This window comes from Temnothorax curvispinosus, unplaced genomic scaffold (assembly GCF_003070985.1).
Source record: "Temnothorax curvispinosus isolate PA1 unplaced genomic scaffold, ASM307098v1 QBEX01006316.1, whole genome shotgun sequence".
In the NCBI taxonomy this organism is placed as follows: Eukaryota; Metazoa; Arthropoda; class Insecta; order Hymenoptera; family Formicidae; genus Temnothorax; species Temnothorax curvispinosus.
The window spans coordinates 246,237-266,088 of NW_020216096.1; the positions used below are offsets into that span (position 1 = coordinate 246,237).

General features: G+C 41.5%; 2 protein-coding genes across 2 annotated transcripts in view; both read right to left on the bottom strand.

Moving 5' to 3' along the window:
- The window catches only part of LOC112455665 (insulin receptor-like), a 70,739-nt gene extending 69,352 nt beyond the window's left edge, over nucleotides 1–1,387 (bottom strand). Inside the window, exon 1 of the mRNA XM_025017725.1 lies at nucleotides 1,006–1,387. The gene's annotated coding sequence lies outside the window, so the exon portion shown is untranslated. The remainder of the gene's footprint in view (nucleotides 1–1,005) is intronic.
- A 2,754-nt stretch (nucleotides 1,388–4,141) lies between these two features.
- Nucleotides 4,142–9,064, bottom strand: LOC112455669 (UDP-glucuronosyltransferase 2C1-like). Its single transcript, XM_025017732.1, has 7 exons — nucleotides 8,792–9,064; nucleotides 7,991–8,257; nucleotides 6,681–6,879; nucleotides 6,350–6,529; nucleotides 5,575–5,892; nucleotides 5,023–5,251; nucleotides 4,142–4,598 (listed from the first exon to the last, which is right to left on the bottom strand). The coding sequence occupies exons 1-7, from the start codon at nucleotides 9,035–9,037 to the stop codon at nucleotides 4,457–4,459; spliced, it is 1,581 nt and encodes a 526-aa protein (XP_024873500.1). The 5' UTR covers nucleotides 9,038–9,064; the 3' UTR covers nucleotides 4,142–4,456.
- Between the last annotated feature and the right edge of the window lie 10,788 nt (nucleotides 9,065–19,852).

Sequence of the window (19,852 nt, forward strand, 5' to 3'; positions counted from 1 at the left end):
GAGAGAGAGAGAGAGAGAGAGAGAGAGAGAGAGAGAGAGAGCGACGGCCGTGTCTTGTATATTGCGTAGTAAGCGCTTGAATGGATTACGTCACGCGGCCGATTCGGCCAGCCAGAGGGTAGAAACGTAGAAACGCGCAGCGGACGCGTCCCGCCCGACCGACGCGACGCGACGCGACGGCGGGCGATGGCCGCGCGCACGCGACACGCACAATAGGCGATGCGGAACAACGATGCGGTCGACAGCCTGCCCGACTACGGTGATGGACGACGACGACAGCGGGGAGACGAGACGAGACGAGACGAGACGAGACGAGACGAGACGAGACGAGACGCGATGTGGCGTGCGTAAATCCGCACAAGGGTCGACGCTGCTCCTTTCTCCAACGCTCTACCTCGAATGCGGCGCGTCGCGCGCGGATCGATCGCCGCTCGTACGTTACGTGCTACATAAAGTGTGCCGGTTCGCGCCGCGGATATATAGCGGTGCGAGGACGCACATGCTTTCCCGTCGTCTCTCCATCGTCCGATACCCACGTGCGTTCACACGAGTTTCTCGGACGCGGCGTCCCCGCGTTCTTCCCCCGCCCCGCTCCCCGCGCTCTTCTGCCTTGTCTTTCCTGTCTCTTTCGCATCGACGCGCTATGTATATATGTACACAATATATAAGTTTCGCGCTATGTATATATGTACACAATACATAAGTTTCGCGCTATGTATATATGTACACAATATATAAGTTTCAAGTTTGTACGTGTGTATATGTATATACACATGCATATGTGGGTATATAAATGCTTGGGGCTGTGCTCTCGTTCCTCGATGATTCTCCCGTCGCATCGTCTAATCGGCCACGTTCAGACCTTTCCCAACTTCAGTCCGTTCCGCTCGCTTTGTTTTCGCGCGGGACGCGACGATCGGCGGAAAGCTACTCTTCGTCGCGCGGAAAAAAGGCGCGCGTGGAACAAAGCGTGGGTCGCGGGATGCGCATTGCGCTCGCTCTCACCTCGTCGTGCGTGCTCGTCACGGCGTGCGCACGATTCACGTGCGCGCCGTTCGTCACGCAGTAGCTGATCGCGGTGGCGATGGCGGTGGCGGTGGCGGTGGCGACGGAGGCTGCGAACGGCATATCTCACTCGTCTTCCGCTTCTTCCGAGAACGTATACACGGTGTATACACACGCGCGCGCGCGCGCGCGCGAGCGCGAGCGCGAGAGAGACACCGGTACCGCGCACGGAACAGAGAAAAAACACTCACACACGCACACAGGGCCGAGGCCGGCCAGGGCTTTGGCACGCACGACCACGCACGACAACGACGCGCACACTATCTCGGCTTCGGACGACTCTCGTTTGTACGCGAGTAAACTCTCTCCTCGCCCTCGAACGCGAGCGGTCGGACGGGCGGGCGGGCGTGCGGGCGCGCGCGTGCGCGGCTCGCTTCTACCGAGTAGGCGGCGCGACAACGTATACCCCGACCAGCGAGTCAGCTGCTACTGATCGAGCCGCCGTGATCGCGGAGTACACCGACGCGCGGCCTGAATGTAGCCGCGAACGCAACGGCACACAGTGAGGGACGTCCCACGGGCCCGCGGGGAGGAGCGTCGACGCGAGCGTCGCCGCGCGGTCGTCACCATGAATCACCTCCGGCGTTTTTCTTAACAATCGTCGATCCGACGGACGCTCCCGGCTCCGACTCTCCGAGCCCGTTCCGTTAACCCACCTCGACCGCCCCGGCGCGGGATCGGAGGACGACGAGGGGAAATCGAGAGGACTGGTAAACGTGTCGTTGCGTATTACGTCAAAAGGGTTGGTACAAAAGGTTGTTCGTCGTGCCTGTTAAAGTCGAGAACGAAGTTACAGGTCGCACAGTCGAAACGGAATTGCCATGGGGCATCAGCGTGCCTCCTTTTTTTTTTATCCAGAGAAAAATTTCTCGATCCCCTTCGGCTTTTTAGCTTTATCCGGTACGAAACTCGTGGAATGGAAAAATGATAATCCTGTTTGCACCAACCCTCGTATACCTTTGAAAATAGCCTGTTTTAAAAAGATTGTTAAATCTGCTTTTTTGAGAATATAATAACGGAGCAGGCTTGTACTAATTATCGTTTGTTTAATAATTTAATGGCTGTAGAATTTATCGCTTAATAATTGTTGATTTATTTCACTGAAATTAATTTTGGTAATAAATTGATGTTTGGCCGAGAGAGATGATAAATTGTCGCGCCAAAAATTAAGACTCCAATTAAAATAAATTCCGTTTCTGGTGAAACGAAAAATTCGTTTCGTCATCATTAACGTCGAATAAATTGAACTGCGAAATATTCTTCCGAACATAATCGGAAAGATAAATTAATACGATTGAAATTAAATCGTTTAAAAGGTAAATTCTGGTCGAGAGGTAATGCTCGTTCAGAAAAATCCGACTGATAATGATTTTCTGATCAACGCGCTACTTCTCCTTGTTGAGAGCCACGGTCCTTGAATCTCGCATTCGCGATCTATTCGTTTATCGCGCCAACACGCAACGATGTTAGCGAGATAAGTAGCGATTATTTTCGTTGCGCCACCGCGCCGCAAAATCGATAAAGCCGATCGGCATACCTGGCGCGAGGTGGCCGCCGCGATAGCCTGGATATCTCTCGCCCGTATTTTTAGAGATAAAATATATTCGAGCAGGCGTAAATAAATTGACGTCGTTAAGTTCCGTGGCGAACATCTGGTCTGCCTTCTTCCCCGAAACACCTCCGCTCCGATCAGTCTTGCTCCCTTTTCCCTCGCTCGTAACTAGTTTCCTTTGAAAACGCGACGCGGCATTTCCTTCCTCCTTCGCCTACCTGTCGCAAACTCGCTCTAGGCCGGTCGCCAGTTTCTGCGCGTCTTTGCGCACAGATCGTGTAAACCAGGATTAGACGTAAAATAATCTACATGTATAAGTGTAAACTATGTTTAACGTGTCATGCAAACAATGACTATATAATCCATGGATTATTCATATTTTGTCAGAAATATCGGAAATTTATATTTTGTTTGCATTTTTATTTTTAGTTACCATTATTTAGTTTAGACACAATTTTTAGCATGCCAGGCAAATTAAATTAACAGATTAGATTAGATCAGATCAGTGTAAATAATAATATTTCTATAATATCACATATCTTTTATATTACTGTAAAAGTTAATGAATAAATTATAGCTGAAATGCATCTAATTTAAAATGCATTTAGTTTGAAACTATTTTTAATTTTTTAGGACTGTTTGTAAAAATACAGTTTGAAAAATTAATGATTCAATCAGTTAGGTTAGGTTATATGCAACTCACAACAATTTACATTGCTTACGTTGTCTACATGAAGAAGATTTCGCGCAAACATAACATAAACAATCCATGTATAATAGATGTAATCTTGAAATTCATGGCATAACACTCTGTGGTATATGCTTGGGTTGTCGCACCAACATGTGTATTTAGGACGAAGCTACGATTCCGTATGTTCATACATTAACATTACTAATTAATCCTTCGAAACGCTTCTTGTCTATAGACGCGTTTGTCGACCTTTGACATCTTCCTTCATGTGTGTATTTGCTTCCGTCAGACATTCCGCATATACTTGTTATTTTAAGCGCAACAAATTTTGTCAGGAACATCCTCGCCGTCTTTCTCATTTGTTTTCAAAATACTGAATAATTTTGTCGGAGACAATACAGCGTTCGAACATACCGCATCCCGCTGTTGTATAAATAGCTCCAAAATTAAAATGTATATTTAACCTGGCGCTCGTACGAATTATTGTTTATTTAATAATTTGATGGCTGTAGAATTTGTTGCTTAATAATTGTTGATTTATTTCATTAAAATTAATTTTGGCAATAAATTGTTTGGTAACGATAAATTGTCGCGCCAAAGGTTGAGATTTTAATTAAAATAAAATGGTTCGATTTGTGAGGTCATGAGGTGTAATTTGTTATTTATAAGATATAAAATATAGATAACATAAAAAATTATATCATCGTCACGATATTCACTCGGTAACATCGTCCTGAAAGTAGATTCCTATTATATCAGCGGTTAATGAATTTCTCTCCCCTCTCTCTCTCTCTCTCTCTCTCTCTTCTCAATCTCTCAATAAAAACACTACATACATAAAAATATCACTTATTTTATATACATTTTTTTAATTTGTCATGTAGACATATTACAGTGATATTCAGATTAAACGAATTTATCCTGAATTGTAATTATACACCGATAGCGTAACAGCTGAACTATAATTACAAATGACTTATAATTATATAAAAATATATTAGAGATCTTTAAAAAGTCGAGATTATCCTTCGATTTACATAATCTCTATTTTGTCCCAATTAAATGTACTTACGTATGATTAAGAGATTAGATCCTATTTGCGACAATAAATAAAATTAATTTGGCGAAGGGTTTCACGGAACTATCGATCAGTCTATTTTCTTCTTGAAGACATCCTGACTGATTACCGCTCGCCAGCATAGTTTCTTGAGCCCATACATTATCAGGATTAAACTCAGTATATAAAATATCGCGACGTCTATGCTGTAATAATGGGACACGCTCATGTACCTGAAATATTATATTTAATTTACTTAACTTCCTCACTTTATCATTTCATCGAGTACATCATTTGATAAATGTATCTACTATCTAATAATATAATTTAAAAGTTTACGACGAATTTAAAAGTCTGTTCTCTCGCCAAATGTTTGCTGAGAAATAATAAATTTCTGTAGAATCTACAGTTAAAAAGAACTTCCAACAGTTCTAAGATATTCTGTTTTAATTACTAAATGTTTAATCACTAAATATTTAAGTAATTACTAAATGTTTTCAAATTTAATTGTCAATGAATCTTTCGAAACCGCTAGTTGAATTGTTTGTTGTTTGAATTGTTTGTACAGTACTATACTCAAACGAATATTTTTATGCATGTTTATTACAAGGAATCCGTACATCTTGTAATAATAATTATTTGAAAAAGCGATATTACCTGATTGAGCTTTTCAAATGGTCGGCTCCGCCGTGCTTGGCAACGTGTTCTACCCACCACGTGGCCAATTCTCTGGGACCGATCGGAAGGTCACGTAGCAACTCGCTCCTCTTCTTAGCCGCCTCTCTGTACGAGTTATTGTGAAGTGCGGCGACTTTAATTATACCTTCGCGAAGCGCACTGATTGATATTCCAGCCAGATCCATCACCAAAGCGTAACCCAGTTTCTCTATGTCAAACAAGTACACGAAAATATAGCGATCCTGTCGTTAAACGATTAATCAATTATCGTAAGACTCTTCGCTTCGCGTGCAACTTATTCCATCTAAGATTACAGTCTCCATTTTCGAGAGACACTCAAATCGGAGAGTTTTCCCCATCGCTCACATTCACTCACTGTTTTAACGAACGATCAATCATTTCTACTCGGCTTTTCCATCATTCTTTTCGAAGAGCGAATGGTTCTCGAAAGCTTCGACCATTATTTCTCGGTAAGCCTAGCAGGCCTAAAGGCCAGCGAACGCGTTTTTAGATACGGGAGAAAGGATTTACCAGCTTGTGCCGCGTTTCCATCGTGATCGCAGAATACCGGTAGGACCAGGGTCGGCGCGCCGTGATAAGCCGCCTCGTGCAGAGACAACAGGCCGCCGTGAGAAACGAAGGCACGTAACTTAGGATGGCCGAGCAGCTCCTGCTGCGGCCACCAGGCAGCCGTCCTCACGTTCGCCGGCAGATCCTTGATCTTGCCACCGTCCCACTTCCACACGACGTTATACGGAAGCGTCGAGAATACCGCGACAAAGATCTGCAGCAGTGCCTCCGGCATTCCGGAAGCCCGTACCGACGATCCCATCGAAACAAACACGAAACCTGCAAGAGTTCGACGTTGCGGTACGTTATTGCACATTTACTTGAGTGGCGAGTCATCGAAAAATGGAAAACAACCGATGCAAAATCACCGTCAATCCGTTTGCTACGGTTCTTATACGAAAAACGCCAGAAGCATTGCTAGGCTTAAACAATAATATTTTACACCTACTTGATATCTTCGCGTTATAAGAAGAGTCGTTAGATCTGATAAAATTCATTATGGAACAAACACATACGTAACAAGATTCAAATTAAAAAAAAATACTTGTATGAGGGAAAGCTGTAAGGGAAAGAGAATACAATTACGTGGTACCATAAAAATTTCGAATATCGTCGTTTAAACAATTTTGCTATGCGATACGAAAGTTTTTGGCCTCTTAACTCGATTAGCGACTAGATGTAAATTAAGAATGACGTAAATCTCTCGCGAAAGAGAAATGCGAAATTATGAAATTACCGCGTCGCAAAAAGGATTCTAAGTCGGAACTTAATTGCATCGCCGGCCTGCAGTGAAGGCACGCCACGTTTACGACGTTCGACAAGTAGGGCACGGAATCGCCCACGCTGTAATGACTGTTCTGCAAAGTCAGGGGGACCTCCGCCGTCAGGCTGTGCAGATCGTCGGGTATATGATTGCCTGTCAAAAGCAAAATATGACACGGTCATTTGGGCTATATAATTATCTGATTATAAATAAAGATATGCGATATTAGCATACAATTAGCAGCATCGACATAATTCGACGAATCAGCGGGACGCGAAGACCGTGCGGTTGATTTAATGCTCACCGAGGTATCTCTGGAGCGTCGGCTGAAGATAAATCGAAACCGTGAACCAGTGCATGATCTTTAAAGTGAACAGGGCCGCTGTGTTCAGGACTCGCTGAAGGAAAGTCATGTCCTGCGTAATCGCTTTACCGAAATACGGAGTCACCGACCACGGTGATGGATTGCCCTGTCGCATAATGGATCCGCTGTACAGTGCCACCTGCAAGATAACATCGCGTCGTTCTCATTACTCGTTAGCTGCAATGATGCAAAGCGAAAGCAAGTGGCTTTAATATGCAAGGATATCGGTTTTTAGAAAAGGAAGAAATCGGCGGAGATCCGCTCCTTTTCAGCGTCGGTGAGGGACCTCGTTGCTCCGTTATACAAGCTCATCGTTTTATCATTACGCGTCATTCACGTCACTGAACGAAATGAGAGAAGGAAAGGAAAGGAGAGAAAATCGATAGAAACTGGCCAACGGGTTTTGCTTAGCGCTTTTCTAAGATAGCTTTAATATGAGAGACATGTGTAGGCTTCAAACGTGTGTTTGAAGATGAGATAACTTTACACTTTGTCGTATTAGTCATACACGAATGAACAACATGATATTCCCGGTGAACCGTTTACTTCTCAATTACTCATACGCGGAAACATTGGGATACGACAAATAAGTATATTTTTTTGCACTTTGCGCTTGGAATAACCCCATGGTGGATATATATAATATTTATATATAATTTTCTTTTCCTTGTTATTATATTTTCGTAGAAGAGACTAATTGTAAGAAAGAAACTTTATGCCATTATTCTCTTGAGAAATGGTTCGTTTATAACAAGAATCCACTTAGAGATATTTAGAACTTTATATTCTAGAGATTTATATGAAACTTCTTTCAAGAAATATGCAGCTATTTAAATATTTAATTTACCGGAAAATACAAACTAGTTATGCAAAAGTCAGTTTTTTATTTATATATTTAAAAAATCACGAAATCTGGCCATAACGGCAACCGACGCAGATAAAGTATAATATTGTTGCAATGTTATATCATATAATGTGATATGTATATTGTATCATATATTATGATAACTGAAACACACTTTAAGCAAACACTTTGATAAAACTGCGATAGAGCTGCGTGTGACTCTCTACCGCCGATGTGATTTTTACATAGGTCGACCTAACACCTAACACAATATCGTTTATCCACTCGAGTAAAAGTTCGAGTTGACTGTTATCGCGGCGAGAGAACCGGGACGAGCTGTAACGGGAATTCGGAATATTGCGTAGGGTCCCATCGCGCTTCTCGACTACGGCCAAAAGCATATTACCGTGTTCAACATTATCGTCGGCACGTTCTCGGCGTGGAGGATTCCCAGCATGCATTCGGGATAAGCGCCGTCGAGGACCGCGACGTCCCATCGGGCGAGCGGATCACCGTCGGGTCTTCTCATGCTGGCTATCGACGGCGCGTCTTGCAGCAACGCCTCGCAGGACTCCCAGGCGTATCTCATGGCGTCCCACGGTGATACAGGAAGCTCGTTCCGGAACCTGGCGCCCACCAGGTCCCATTGAGCCGTGAAATTCTCGACATAAGCCTGTGCCGCAAGAACACGAGAGGTGAACACGTGCGTGCGACACAATATACATAAATCTATTGGCGCTCGCGCGATTGTTGGGTCTCAGCCCGGAAACTTTCAACTTCCGCGTCACGATATTATATCGCGAAACTTGTTTACCCTCCGAGCCCCGAACCTCCTCTTCAAAGATTAATTATTTACCGAGGAAAGAGAACTCGTAAATATCATCGTACGGTTTTGCAAGTCTTTCTTTTTAGCGTAAGCTTCTTTGAAGGACTAAACTCGAACAGAAATGAAACGGGTAGACAGAAAAGGAGGGTTAAATCTTAAAAACAGAGATTTAAAAAGAGAAGATAATGAATGCAGATGGTACAAACAGGCGGTTCTCTGGTAAATTATTTAGTGTGCAATAAAATTAAATGTGGGTTAAGGGCTAAATTGGACGCGGGAGAAAGAAATTACACGCGCGAGGTGCGGTAAAAGTACCGCGAAGCGGTTCAGAATTCCTTCGGAGCATGGGGAGACGGACGTGCGTGGTGGATCGTAAATCACCTCGAGGATCGACGGTACCAGTTCGTGAAGACCATTATTTGCCGCGGGACCGGGGAAAGCGCTCAGCAGCGTGACGTTGTGCCCTCGCGACCTCAGACTCGTACCAAGGGCGACGAAGGGTACCGTGTGGGACTTGGTGCCACCCATAGTGGCCATCAAGACGTTGTAACCCAGCAGGGGCTCGATCAGTAAGCTGAGCCCCAAAAGGAGGTGGTGAAGACCAAGTCGATACGCGACGCGCGTCATCCTCGAAGTATCAGCTTGCCGTTTAACGATTTTCGATTAACGGAGATTCTCTTCCTCTTGCGCGCCGTGGCACTCTTACACGGCGGAGTCTCGAGATCGTCGATGATCCCTCAACGGAAAAGGACAATCGTCTCGCGACCCGGCATTGTTTCTCTTTCTCTTCCCTTCTCCTTTCTTCCTTTTCGTCTCTACCACGAACGATCCTCGTCACGTTTGAACGCGCGTCGCCTTCGTCACGAACTTCTTTCGTGCATCGGCGAAGCGAGAAACGGCCTGAAAAATCCACGACGAATTCGTATTCTCCTCGGAACTTTTCCGGTCGGGTAAACGGGATGATGCTCGGCGGGAGAACGGATCCCTTACGCTCCAGTTCGCGGCAGCGAACCGATGAATCGTCGCCGTTGCGATGATCCGTGCCGTTGATCACCCCGCGATCGTTTTGCGAGCGTGTCGCGTCTGGTCGCTGCTTGGCTGCGTCTTCACGATTGCGGCCCCTCGCATCCTTCGTCACGTATATCTCTCCGCGTTTCGGGAATCAACTCGCTTGAACCGCGGTATAGATCGGAACTGCTAAAGTTCGGTAATTAAAGCGCACGTGGTCTTTCGGAGATGGATAAATAACGGAGGTCGAGCCTTATCCGAATAAAAGGCTCATTGTCATTCTAATGTACACCGTCAAAAAGAAAAACACTTTTTTTAAGTCTGTAATTAATCGCGCGCACGTCTCTTTCAATTCTCACTCGCGGCAAGCAAATGGCTTCGAAGACGGCTCTCCTGTTTCTCGTTCACAGTCCGTTAATTTTACTCATCCAATTTATCGCTGGTATTCTTCGCAATAGCCTTCTCCAGCACAAAGTTCCCGTCAATGGATTCTTTTGATATTCGGGTGAAAGATTAGCCGTAGATAATCTTTTCTGATCTTCTTTTTCAGTCGAGGAAGTATAAATTATCGATCATGTAACGAAGCGGCTTTGGTCAATTTCCATCTCTTTCTCGAGATACTTTATGTAAATGCCGTAAATGAACTTGTTTGCTGTACGCGAATCTGCGTAACAGAAGCAGACCTTCAATATCTTTCCAAGTATACTGAAAGCGTTTAACGAAGCGTTTTTAATGAAGGAGTTAAAGTTTGCAATAGAGAAGCTTCATAGAGCTTAGCAATCTTTAAACTTTTACTTACTCTTTTCAATATCTATCCGACAATAACGGTCGTCAAGTGCCATTAAATAAAACGAGAAAATTGTTGTTAACTTTATAAAGATAACGCTATTGGATTCGCTTAACTTTTTTTTACAAATAATGTATCACGTCGCTCTCAAAGGAGACAAAAAGGAATTTAAGCTTTACGTCTGATTGTTTTGTTCCGATTGTTTCATGTTCGACTTCGATATTTCCTTTCTAAAGTTCTGCCGAGTGCATCTCACTTAAAGTATCTTCACTCCGCGCAGAGCATCGTGAAGTATTACTCTGCGAAATTTCCATTTGTTTTCCTAGCTGTCCTTTATACCTCTCGCGCAGCCTTGCGAAGCGCCGTCGTAAGAGGGACGGTTCAACAAAGTACGCGGCCCGACGATTCCACTTGAACCTTTTTGCTCCTAATAACTCGACAGGAGCTTCTTACGTCGTGCCCTCTCGCAGTCTTCTTCTCTTCGGGGATCCGTTCCTTTCTCTCGAGAAACTCGCTCAAAGTGCTCCCTCCGATCCGATAATCACTCAAGAAGAGCAGCCAGCAAAGAGAACAATGACACACAACTTTTCGTTCGGAGGACGCTCGACTTTTTAAACGTTGTTTTACCAAGTTCTCACGAAGTCGTGTGTCGAAATTCGAATGTCGGCAAGAGACCGCCCGTCATTTTGTTCAATTATATCTTTCCCTTTCTCCAGCCAGGTGAGGATGTCTTGATCTTTCCTTTCCTTCCTGACCTTCTTTGCCCCTTCACGCAATTTCTGGCGGGAATATCGTAGCCGTTAGTCTTGATCCTCAAACTATACAGGCGCGGACGACTTTCACTAATAACGCACGACTCGTATGCACGATCGCGCGTCGCGATAATCCGATTCTGGGAGTCAACAAATCGATGCCGCCTCTCGTGTTAGGTATTATTTGTCTTCAATCAAACTTTCGAGATTGAGATATTTCTTAGCGTTTCAAAGTGCTCATACACTCTGTGTAATATTTTATGAACGAATCTCGATACCCTCCAGATTGAGTTGTGTACAGTTAATTTGTTATCTCTTTATTAACCGTCGGTTTGTCCAATAAGCAGAGAATCTGTACATAGTTATACTTTAATTTTCTCTTAACGCAACAATTTAGAACACTTTTATCTGCAATAACTTATCATTGAATCCATTCGCGTCTCGCAAAAAACTTGCTCGATCGCACCACGCAATTTCTTTGTCAGGCTGTTCGAGTAATTTCTTTAATTAATCAAATTATCGATTTTAATAATTACATATTTGCTGCAGGCATTAACGATACGAAAACTTTCATAATAAGGTATCGTGAGAAGAGCAAAACCTTGATATGCCGTCAATTGGCGAACAAGTTCAGTTAACAAGAACCGCACAGCCGCGATATCCGATGTGCCTGGCCGACTTTTCATCGGCCTCCTTCACTTTTTCCGTTCGTCGTTCCGATCCGTCGGCGGATTTTCGGCTCGGCCGTCCAGCGACTCCTCCGTTCCGTTGCGTACGTTTACCGCGACATGCGTCGCGATTTTCGCGATTCTCGCCCCGGAATCAAAGCGGAATTGGGATCGATGTAATCGTAACTCGGAAGCGCGGACCTTGAAAGCGGCGACGGGCACTACTCCTCGCTCGCGAAGCTCGCGTATCGCCGAGCGTGAAAGTTTGACTGTGCCAGCAGCAGCTTTAATAATCAGCTGAGCTCTAGAGAGAGAGTTTTGCCTCCCACCAAAGACGACGTTCCTCGACGTCGGTCGCGCGTCCGAGGATGTTTGGGCGCACCTGCCACTCGGAGAAGTAGACATCCAGTAAACATCTCGTTGACTGCGACATTTTATAATTGTGTGGTTTGCGAAACGCTTGTCAGCGAGATAACGAAATGGGGTTGTTGTATCCACAAAATTACTTTGTTAAGTAATGCCTAGTTGCGTTTCCAGAATGACGGCGAATCATGGACAATGCAAGCAACTTACCGTTAAAGATTATTTATCCGCAAATTCGACAGCCAAGGATCAACAACATTATTTTACTTAATGTAATGACATTATTTGTATGTATATATCTATTAGAGAAAATTGTCTTTTTTTTTGTTTATTTGGTGATCACAACTGACTCACCAGAGCGATGCGCCTCTCTCTTTCTTCATTCACCCGATTCGCATTGATTATACATCGCATTTAATTAGATGATTTGGTCTTTTTTTTTATCTCGAATATCTCCATCTAATGAGTTCGGTGTTTTATCATTTCTGCTGGCAAATATATCGAGAAGAATCAATTCATTTAATGACAGGATATGATAAAATCGATCTTGTTTGTATAAATTAGAAGCGTTCGTGTTCTAATTAAACGTAATTTTATTATCGACGCTATAATATGAAAAATTTGTACAGTTTATAGATAATCTCATGACTATAATATTACTGATCTGACGTAATCTTCTAGTTGGAATTTTCCAATTTCAATACGTAACGTCTTTATATTACTTCCGTTGCTATTCGATATATTGCGGAATTATGATAATTTACTGTTATGCAACTCGTGATGCGCTCGCGATTCCGTCATTTCGAAATCCTTATATGCTCCACCTGCTATTTTCTCGGTCAACGATCGTCTTTGACCCGGAAACTGTAATATCGGGAGTGTAAGTGTGCGATATTGCGACAAGGATCTCGCAAACAGGAACAAAATAGCAAAACTTAAAGAATTAGGACAGATTTCGCTGGTACGGTTACACAATGTACCGTATACCCTGTAGGAATAAGTTTCACTCAAACGGTGATTTGTGTGCGATATCGATTTAATTCAAGCAACATCTAAGATTAATCAAACTTTATCGACATTGTCAATTAATCAATTTTGAACACGTCACTAGTAAAACTTGAATTTGTCCGCCCGACATGATTTTATATTATTACGTTATTAATAATTATTGATCTTATTAGAGTATATTTTCATTACTGTATTTTAATATATATTCTTATATTATTATTTTTTTTGATAATTGTTTATTTAAATAATAAAATGCTGTTTTATCGGTTTCCAATGTGCGTTGGTGCGTCCAGCGATTTTCCCTATTAAGCTACATATAAATCAGCGAATATCCTGTCATATCCCATCATTGATCAGATTTATCTTCTACTATCTCTTTGCACGCGTAACATAATTATTAGATCGCGCGCGCGGCGTGATGCATCATCGCGTGAATCCGTGCGATTAGAGCCACGTAATTGGACTCGCTTCGCGAATTAACCTGCCAGAGTTCTCGCAGCCTCCCCATACCAAGCCGGCTCTCACATCTCTCATGGCTCTCTCATTTTACCATTATATTTATTTGCGAAGTAACCGTGTTCCCTTCAAGGCTAATTTTCACGCGGACTGCGGAGGGCCGTACGGTCGTGTTTCACGGATCGTTAAATCGCCAAATTGCCGCAAAACTCGATTTTATGAGGTCGGGGCCAGGTCTTGCGCGCGCACATACACAGCGAACCGAAAACTAAACGTTCCTGCGCTCGTTGAACGAAAGGAAACGCTGTTTTTCTTTTTTTCCAATTTCGAGCCGACGCGCGGACGCGACGAGCGCGTCGAGATATTCGCTGATCTGGACCGTTACGACCCAGGAAGCCGATGTGATGCTGCCGCTATTTACTCTTTCTACGCTATCCTTTCTAGGCAACTTCGTGCGAACGGTCTTTCACGTTGTGAATCGAAGCGAGATTTAAGTATGGGAAAAAACAGAAAAAAACAAGTTCGGTTTAGCAGGTCTATCGCAGACATTATCGATATCGATCTTGGAAGAAAAAACAATAAGGCAAGGCTATAACGATTTATTTCGCAACATTTAGTAGGTTTAATTTGTATCCGTAGAAGAGAAATCATCGATGAAAGCATTCTCGAAAGTCTCGACTATACCAGAAAAAATTAAATAACGCCGTATGTTAGTAATATGCAATTTACGTCATATGCACTGTTACGCGATGTGCGAGTTGTTACACTGGGAAAACCAGGATATTTATAGACAAATATAATATTAGCTTAATCTGTTGCAGCCGCATGGAAGGCGAGGTAGATGCGAAATATTTGTGTTGATTCACTATCTACATAATTTTATTCCATGTCTTCCCGAAACATTCGTTTTATTATTCGAACCTTTACAAATCGCTGCAAACATGAATCTTAAATTAAAAATTAAAAATCCAGTTTTAGATGGTTCATTAATATTAATACGCGAGAAACATTATATTTTAGTCCTGATATCCTGGTTATTTTTTACATTACCTACAATCATCTCGTCAGTCAGATGATTCAGTCAGATTATTCTCTGATTATTCCTATTCTTCGTTATCTGCATTTTTATGCACACCGCGTCCATTATCGCTGCATAAAATTTGCATTATTACACTCGCCACATCCAGCGGCGCGTAAAATCGTAATGACATATTCGCTGGTTTACGTGGAGGATCAATATTCGATTACCCTCGAAATCTGTATTACGTATTACACATACGGTCGCCACTTTTTTTTTGTTACACTTTCGATGGAATTAATAAATTGGAAATGACATTAAAATTTCACGTTGAAATTTGTGCTCTGGCGAGTGCTCTGACGAGTGAGAGTGTCCGATAGCGTCACGACTCTATGAAGTTTATGCATTATTCATGTTACGATATTCCCCATATGGCGAATATTACTCACATTTAATATTTTTTTATATTTTATTCCGCGCGGGATGTATTTTTTTTTTTTAAAGAGAACTATACGATGACTGGACAACACTAGGTCTTTGATTTTAGCTCTTTGACGGCAGAAGCTGTTTGACGCGTTTAATCGGCCGAAATTTAATTAACATTCCGTGGAATCGGCGGTTCCGCTGCAACAGACGGGGAACGCCTCTGATCGAGGCAACTTTCTAAAATATCGGAACCGCGCGGGAAGAGTATCGCCGGAATATCGTAACGAAAAAAAAAAAAATTTACCGACATTGTTTGCGCCACTCACTGCACAATTTCCGTCATCAACTTTGTTATTTTCAATTTTTCGTGCGGAATCGAATTGCGCGACGGATTGAATTTAAATGGCCAGGGAAGAAAGTCTCTATCCTTCCGGATGTTCACTCGGGCGTTTTATTGTCAACCGTGGCGGATCGCGATTTTTGTCTGTCGCTTCACCGCGGAAAAGCCGTCGACGCGCGGCTTGCGTAACGAACCGGACTTTCCCTCGTATTGATCGGCAATTTCCGAGTAGACAATTCATATTTGAGCGACACGTGGTACGCAGCTTCCGTTTATATTGCATATCGATTATTATTGGTAACTACGTGCTCGATATACCGCGGAACGCTGCGGAAATACCTCGATATACCGCGGCTGAAGATTGTCCATATTCTGGTACATTCACGAGATTACCAGCGACGTTATTATACTATCCTGCGATTGCTATAATATTTTAACGTTAGTAATGTCGTTCGACGTGATGTACATTATTCTGTACCGGTCATATATCTTTAGTATTACAGCCTCGCTACGCGAGATCATTTTGTGAAATTTATATTAATGATGCAATATGAAATATGCTTGTTATGAATATATAAATTGAACGCGAAGGAATTTTTCAAGAGCGTTAAAAATAGACTTTCTCGATTCTTTCCAAATCCCTGATTTATGTTACCTCGTAAAAAAGAGAAATAAAAGAGGGACGAAATACAAAATAAAATACAGAGAGAAACGAGGGAAATATTTTCCTTTCATCTCTTCTAACGTGAAAACATAGCTCAAATATGGTTTGTAAACAATGTGGAAATTTCGTCGATATTCTAGCGTTATCTCTATGATTTCTCTGTAAAAACTTTCTCTTCTTATAAATGCAATTTTACGCGAGATTATAAAACATTTCGTGCTACGTAATATATATTTTATCGTCATCGATTATTCACACCGTCTAATCAACGGGATTAATCGCTCCTTATCGAATCTTGACGGAATTAGGCGCGGCGGCATCCCCATATTTCATTACAGCGCGCAGCGCCTTCGTTAACCGACGCCGCCTCCGAAAACACGTTCTTCTTTCCTCGTTTTATACATTCACGTTCGCTCTATCTGGGTGATATCCGGTTTCGGATATCGTTTTCTCGCGCGGAGCCCCGTCTCGAGTTTTCGGCGCTTACCGTAGAAAGTGACGCGCGCCGCGGGCGACTCGTGTCGTGAATTCTTCCACGTGCCCATTTGTTGTATGCTCTCTCGAACGCGACGCTAGGCACAGGTTGGACAATAATCAACCATAGAAATAGAAAATAATGTTTTCCATACCTCGATCGTTAATCGAGATGTGATGAAATAAACCTGAAGACGTAACAAATCTTTTTGTAAGAGATAGGCTGCATTCCGATATTCACTGTCAATACTGAAAATCTATATTTTTCAATATTTTACGTCACGTATACTAGAAATTTTCAGTATTGGTAGTTGCTAATAGAAAATATCGGATTGCAGCCTTAAGCTTCTAGTTCTAGTAATAAATGAATAAATCCAAAAAGTTGGAACTTTTACTAAATCGTCGTTTTTTTTTCATTCAAAAAACAAAGTAGCTTATATAGTAACCTGTTTCTATAATTTATACATGCAATAATCGTTTAACCTATTGGCGGGTATATTCGAATCTAGAACATGTATATTAATATAATCTGTTATTATTTTTATCGTCTATATTTCTCGACGAATTAAATCATCGCGGAAATCTTTCATATTTATCACACTCAACGACAAAATGAAATGAACTAGGCCATGTTATTACCTGATATAGCAATTAGCGATTCATGAACTTTTATATAATAAGGAGGTAAATCGGTACTTTCGACTTAATGAAGCCAAGCTTAATGAAGCGAAACTTTAATATAGCATAACATTCGCGGAACTGGACTATTACTTTCAGAAAATAATTGCTTGGAGACTTTCGTCGAACTTATTTGTGTTGCTTGTTTCGGATTATCAATTCTTGCCGCGCTCCGCAAAAGTGTGTCGTGTGTAGCGGCGGCCTTCAACGTTCGCTTGCAGTTTTCGAGGAGATCAGATGAACAGAATTGTTGATCAGAGTTATATCGAACTTCAATCAATTTTAACGAGTTTTGTTCGGAAACGTTAATTATATTTTTCCTACAAGGATTAAATATATCCTGTTAAAAAAACGTGGTCAGAAATACCTTAGCGTTATAATGAGTTATCCGAGTATTTGGTAAATAACATTTACCTGGCTACATCCGTTTCAAACGGAGATGCGTGTTTGACTTCGAGTTTACGAAGCCCTGCGAGACACGGGCCATATCTGTCGAAACGAAACTACCTCTCTCTCTTTAAAAGTGTTTTCGGCACGTAGACGGTTGCATATTTTAACGAAATGTTCTTTGATTAACGCGATTGTTTAACTTCGGCAACTTTTCCCTGGAGCCACTGCGGATACGGCAGCTTTGTAGATTATCTGTACTCTGTTTGATGATTCTATAATGTTCGTCGAACCTGTGTACATGCTTAATTCTCGACAATTCCGCCGACGCCAGTCGCGCGTAAATATCGACAAAAACGGATTACCTAAGATCCTCATTCGTACGATTATTACCGCGGGAACTCATATCATTATAAGCAGTGACACCGAACTTGAACGTCGTAAAGTTGTTGTTGTATAACTTATTCAAATCTGTTACGAGTTATGTGTTAATTGATTCAGTAAACATCGCGTTTCGCGATTTTTAAGGAATGCGTTTTGTACTGTTTTTTCGTATGAAATTTTTACATTCTTTTCCGAATATTTTTTAGTCTTAAAATTATGTTTTTAAAATTTGACTGTAATATATGGTTAAGATCAGAATCGAAAGAAGTAAAAGTCGAAAAAGCAAAAGAATATTTTTTTTATGAAGAAGACTGTAATACTTCGTAAGTTATACGTAAGAAAACTTATTGAAACATTTAAACTCTCTGAACTACTTAATGCGTTTCTCTCAAAATCATATTTTGTAAATACGTATAAAAATATTTTCTAAGTTTACGATATTTTAAGAACGGATTGTTTGAGATCACTTATAATCCTCTTTCGCCCTTTCGCTCAATTCCAATCCTTAAGACTCTGATGTTGTACTGTAATTATAATTGCAAAATGCGACTTTTTTTTTTTAACACCGTCATTCTGTTATTTTCATCTTTTTTAAGTAGTCTTTTAATCGTCTTTTTTAATAGTTTATTTCGGTAGTCATACTCATAAAGAGCAAGAAGCACTTTGATTTTTCGCTTCAGATAACTGCGATACGCAACTGTAGGCACACACACACACCATTAAAAGAAGATTCCTTTTGCATCGCATTATTTACACATTAGATTATTATCAGCCTTACACTAATAAAAAGATTCTAAACTGGTGTTTGAATTTAATAAATAAAAGAAGTTTAGTTGTAAAGATTTTCCCGATTAAAAAGGAATGTATGAAGATTACTTATTTTTTAACGCTCTGGATGAGAAAACATTTCTCTTAATTTTTTGTTAACAAATTATTTTCCAAACTGTATTTTTCAAACAACATTCAGCGTATTTATACAGATTAGACTGGATTAAAATTAAAGATTGACGGATCTTTTTTTTTTGTTGGACATCTTGTATATATTGTATTGAATCTTTCATTTAATACCCGCGTGTCACGCATATCATGCAGGACCGTAAAAACGTGACCGTGACATAAACGCGACCATGCAGAAATAGTTATAAATAGACGGTTATGAAGTGGTCGATTATTATTGTATCTTACAATTAGTACAAGCGCGGCCTGAGTCATACCGATACTTTCTCAGTCTTGCACTTTTTCTTGGATGCTCGTGCAACTGCTCGCGTTAATCTACACTATGTTTCCTCATCGCCTGGGGCTAGGATAAGATCAGTCATGGTAGACCGCCGCGTTAATTTTTCCGGTTAGTGCACGCGAAGGGACCGCCAACAGCTTTAATTTTAATCTTAAGCTCTTAGGAAGCATGGGAGCATGATCGAATTATTCTTAATAAAAGAAAGTTGTGATATAATTATATCATCTGAGTCGAGAATTCCTGCAGAGTAAGTTCTTTCTCGCGATCGCGATAAACGATGGCTCTAATTGAAGGCACTACGAAGAGAAAACATAAATCCAGCTTGGATTGCATGGTCATAAAATTTGATTAACAAATGATGAAACTGATGAAAGTGACAAAAATGTTAAGAGATCCGTTGAAGCATAGAAAAAAATTAAATCAAATTGTAATTAAGTACTTAATTAAGCCATAAGTTAGATTATATTAAACGTTAAATGCTTTTATATTAAATAAAAATATCTAAAGTATACATCAATCTTACGAGATTAGTTGATTCTAAGATTAAAATGCATCACGATAAATGAAGATTGGCAGAAACAACAAGACTACTACACGTTTTGCAAATGTAAACAGATATAATCTCATCTTACGTCGTTATAATTATTGATTATGGACAAAGGATAATTGTACCTCAATTACTGAAGCATCGCTGCCACTAAGCAAACGCTATATAATTATCTATGTCTAATATTGTAGCTCGCGAGAAAGAAGGCCGTGTTATTCGAATCGCAGCTTCACACATTGAAAAGT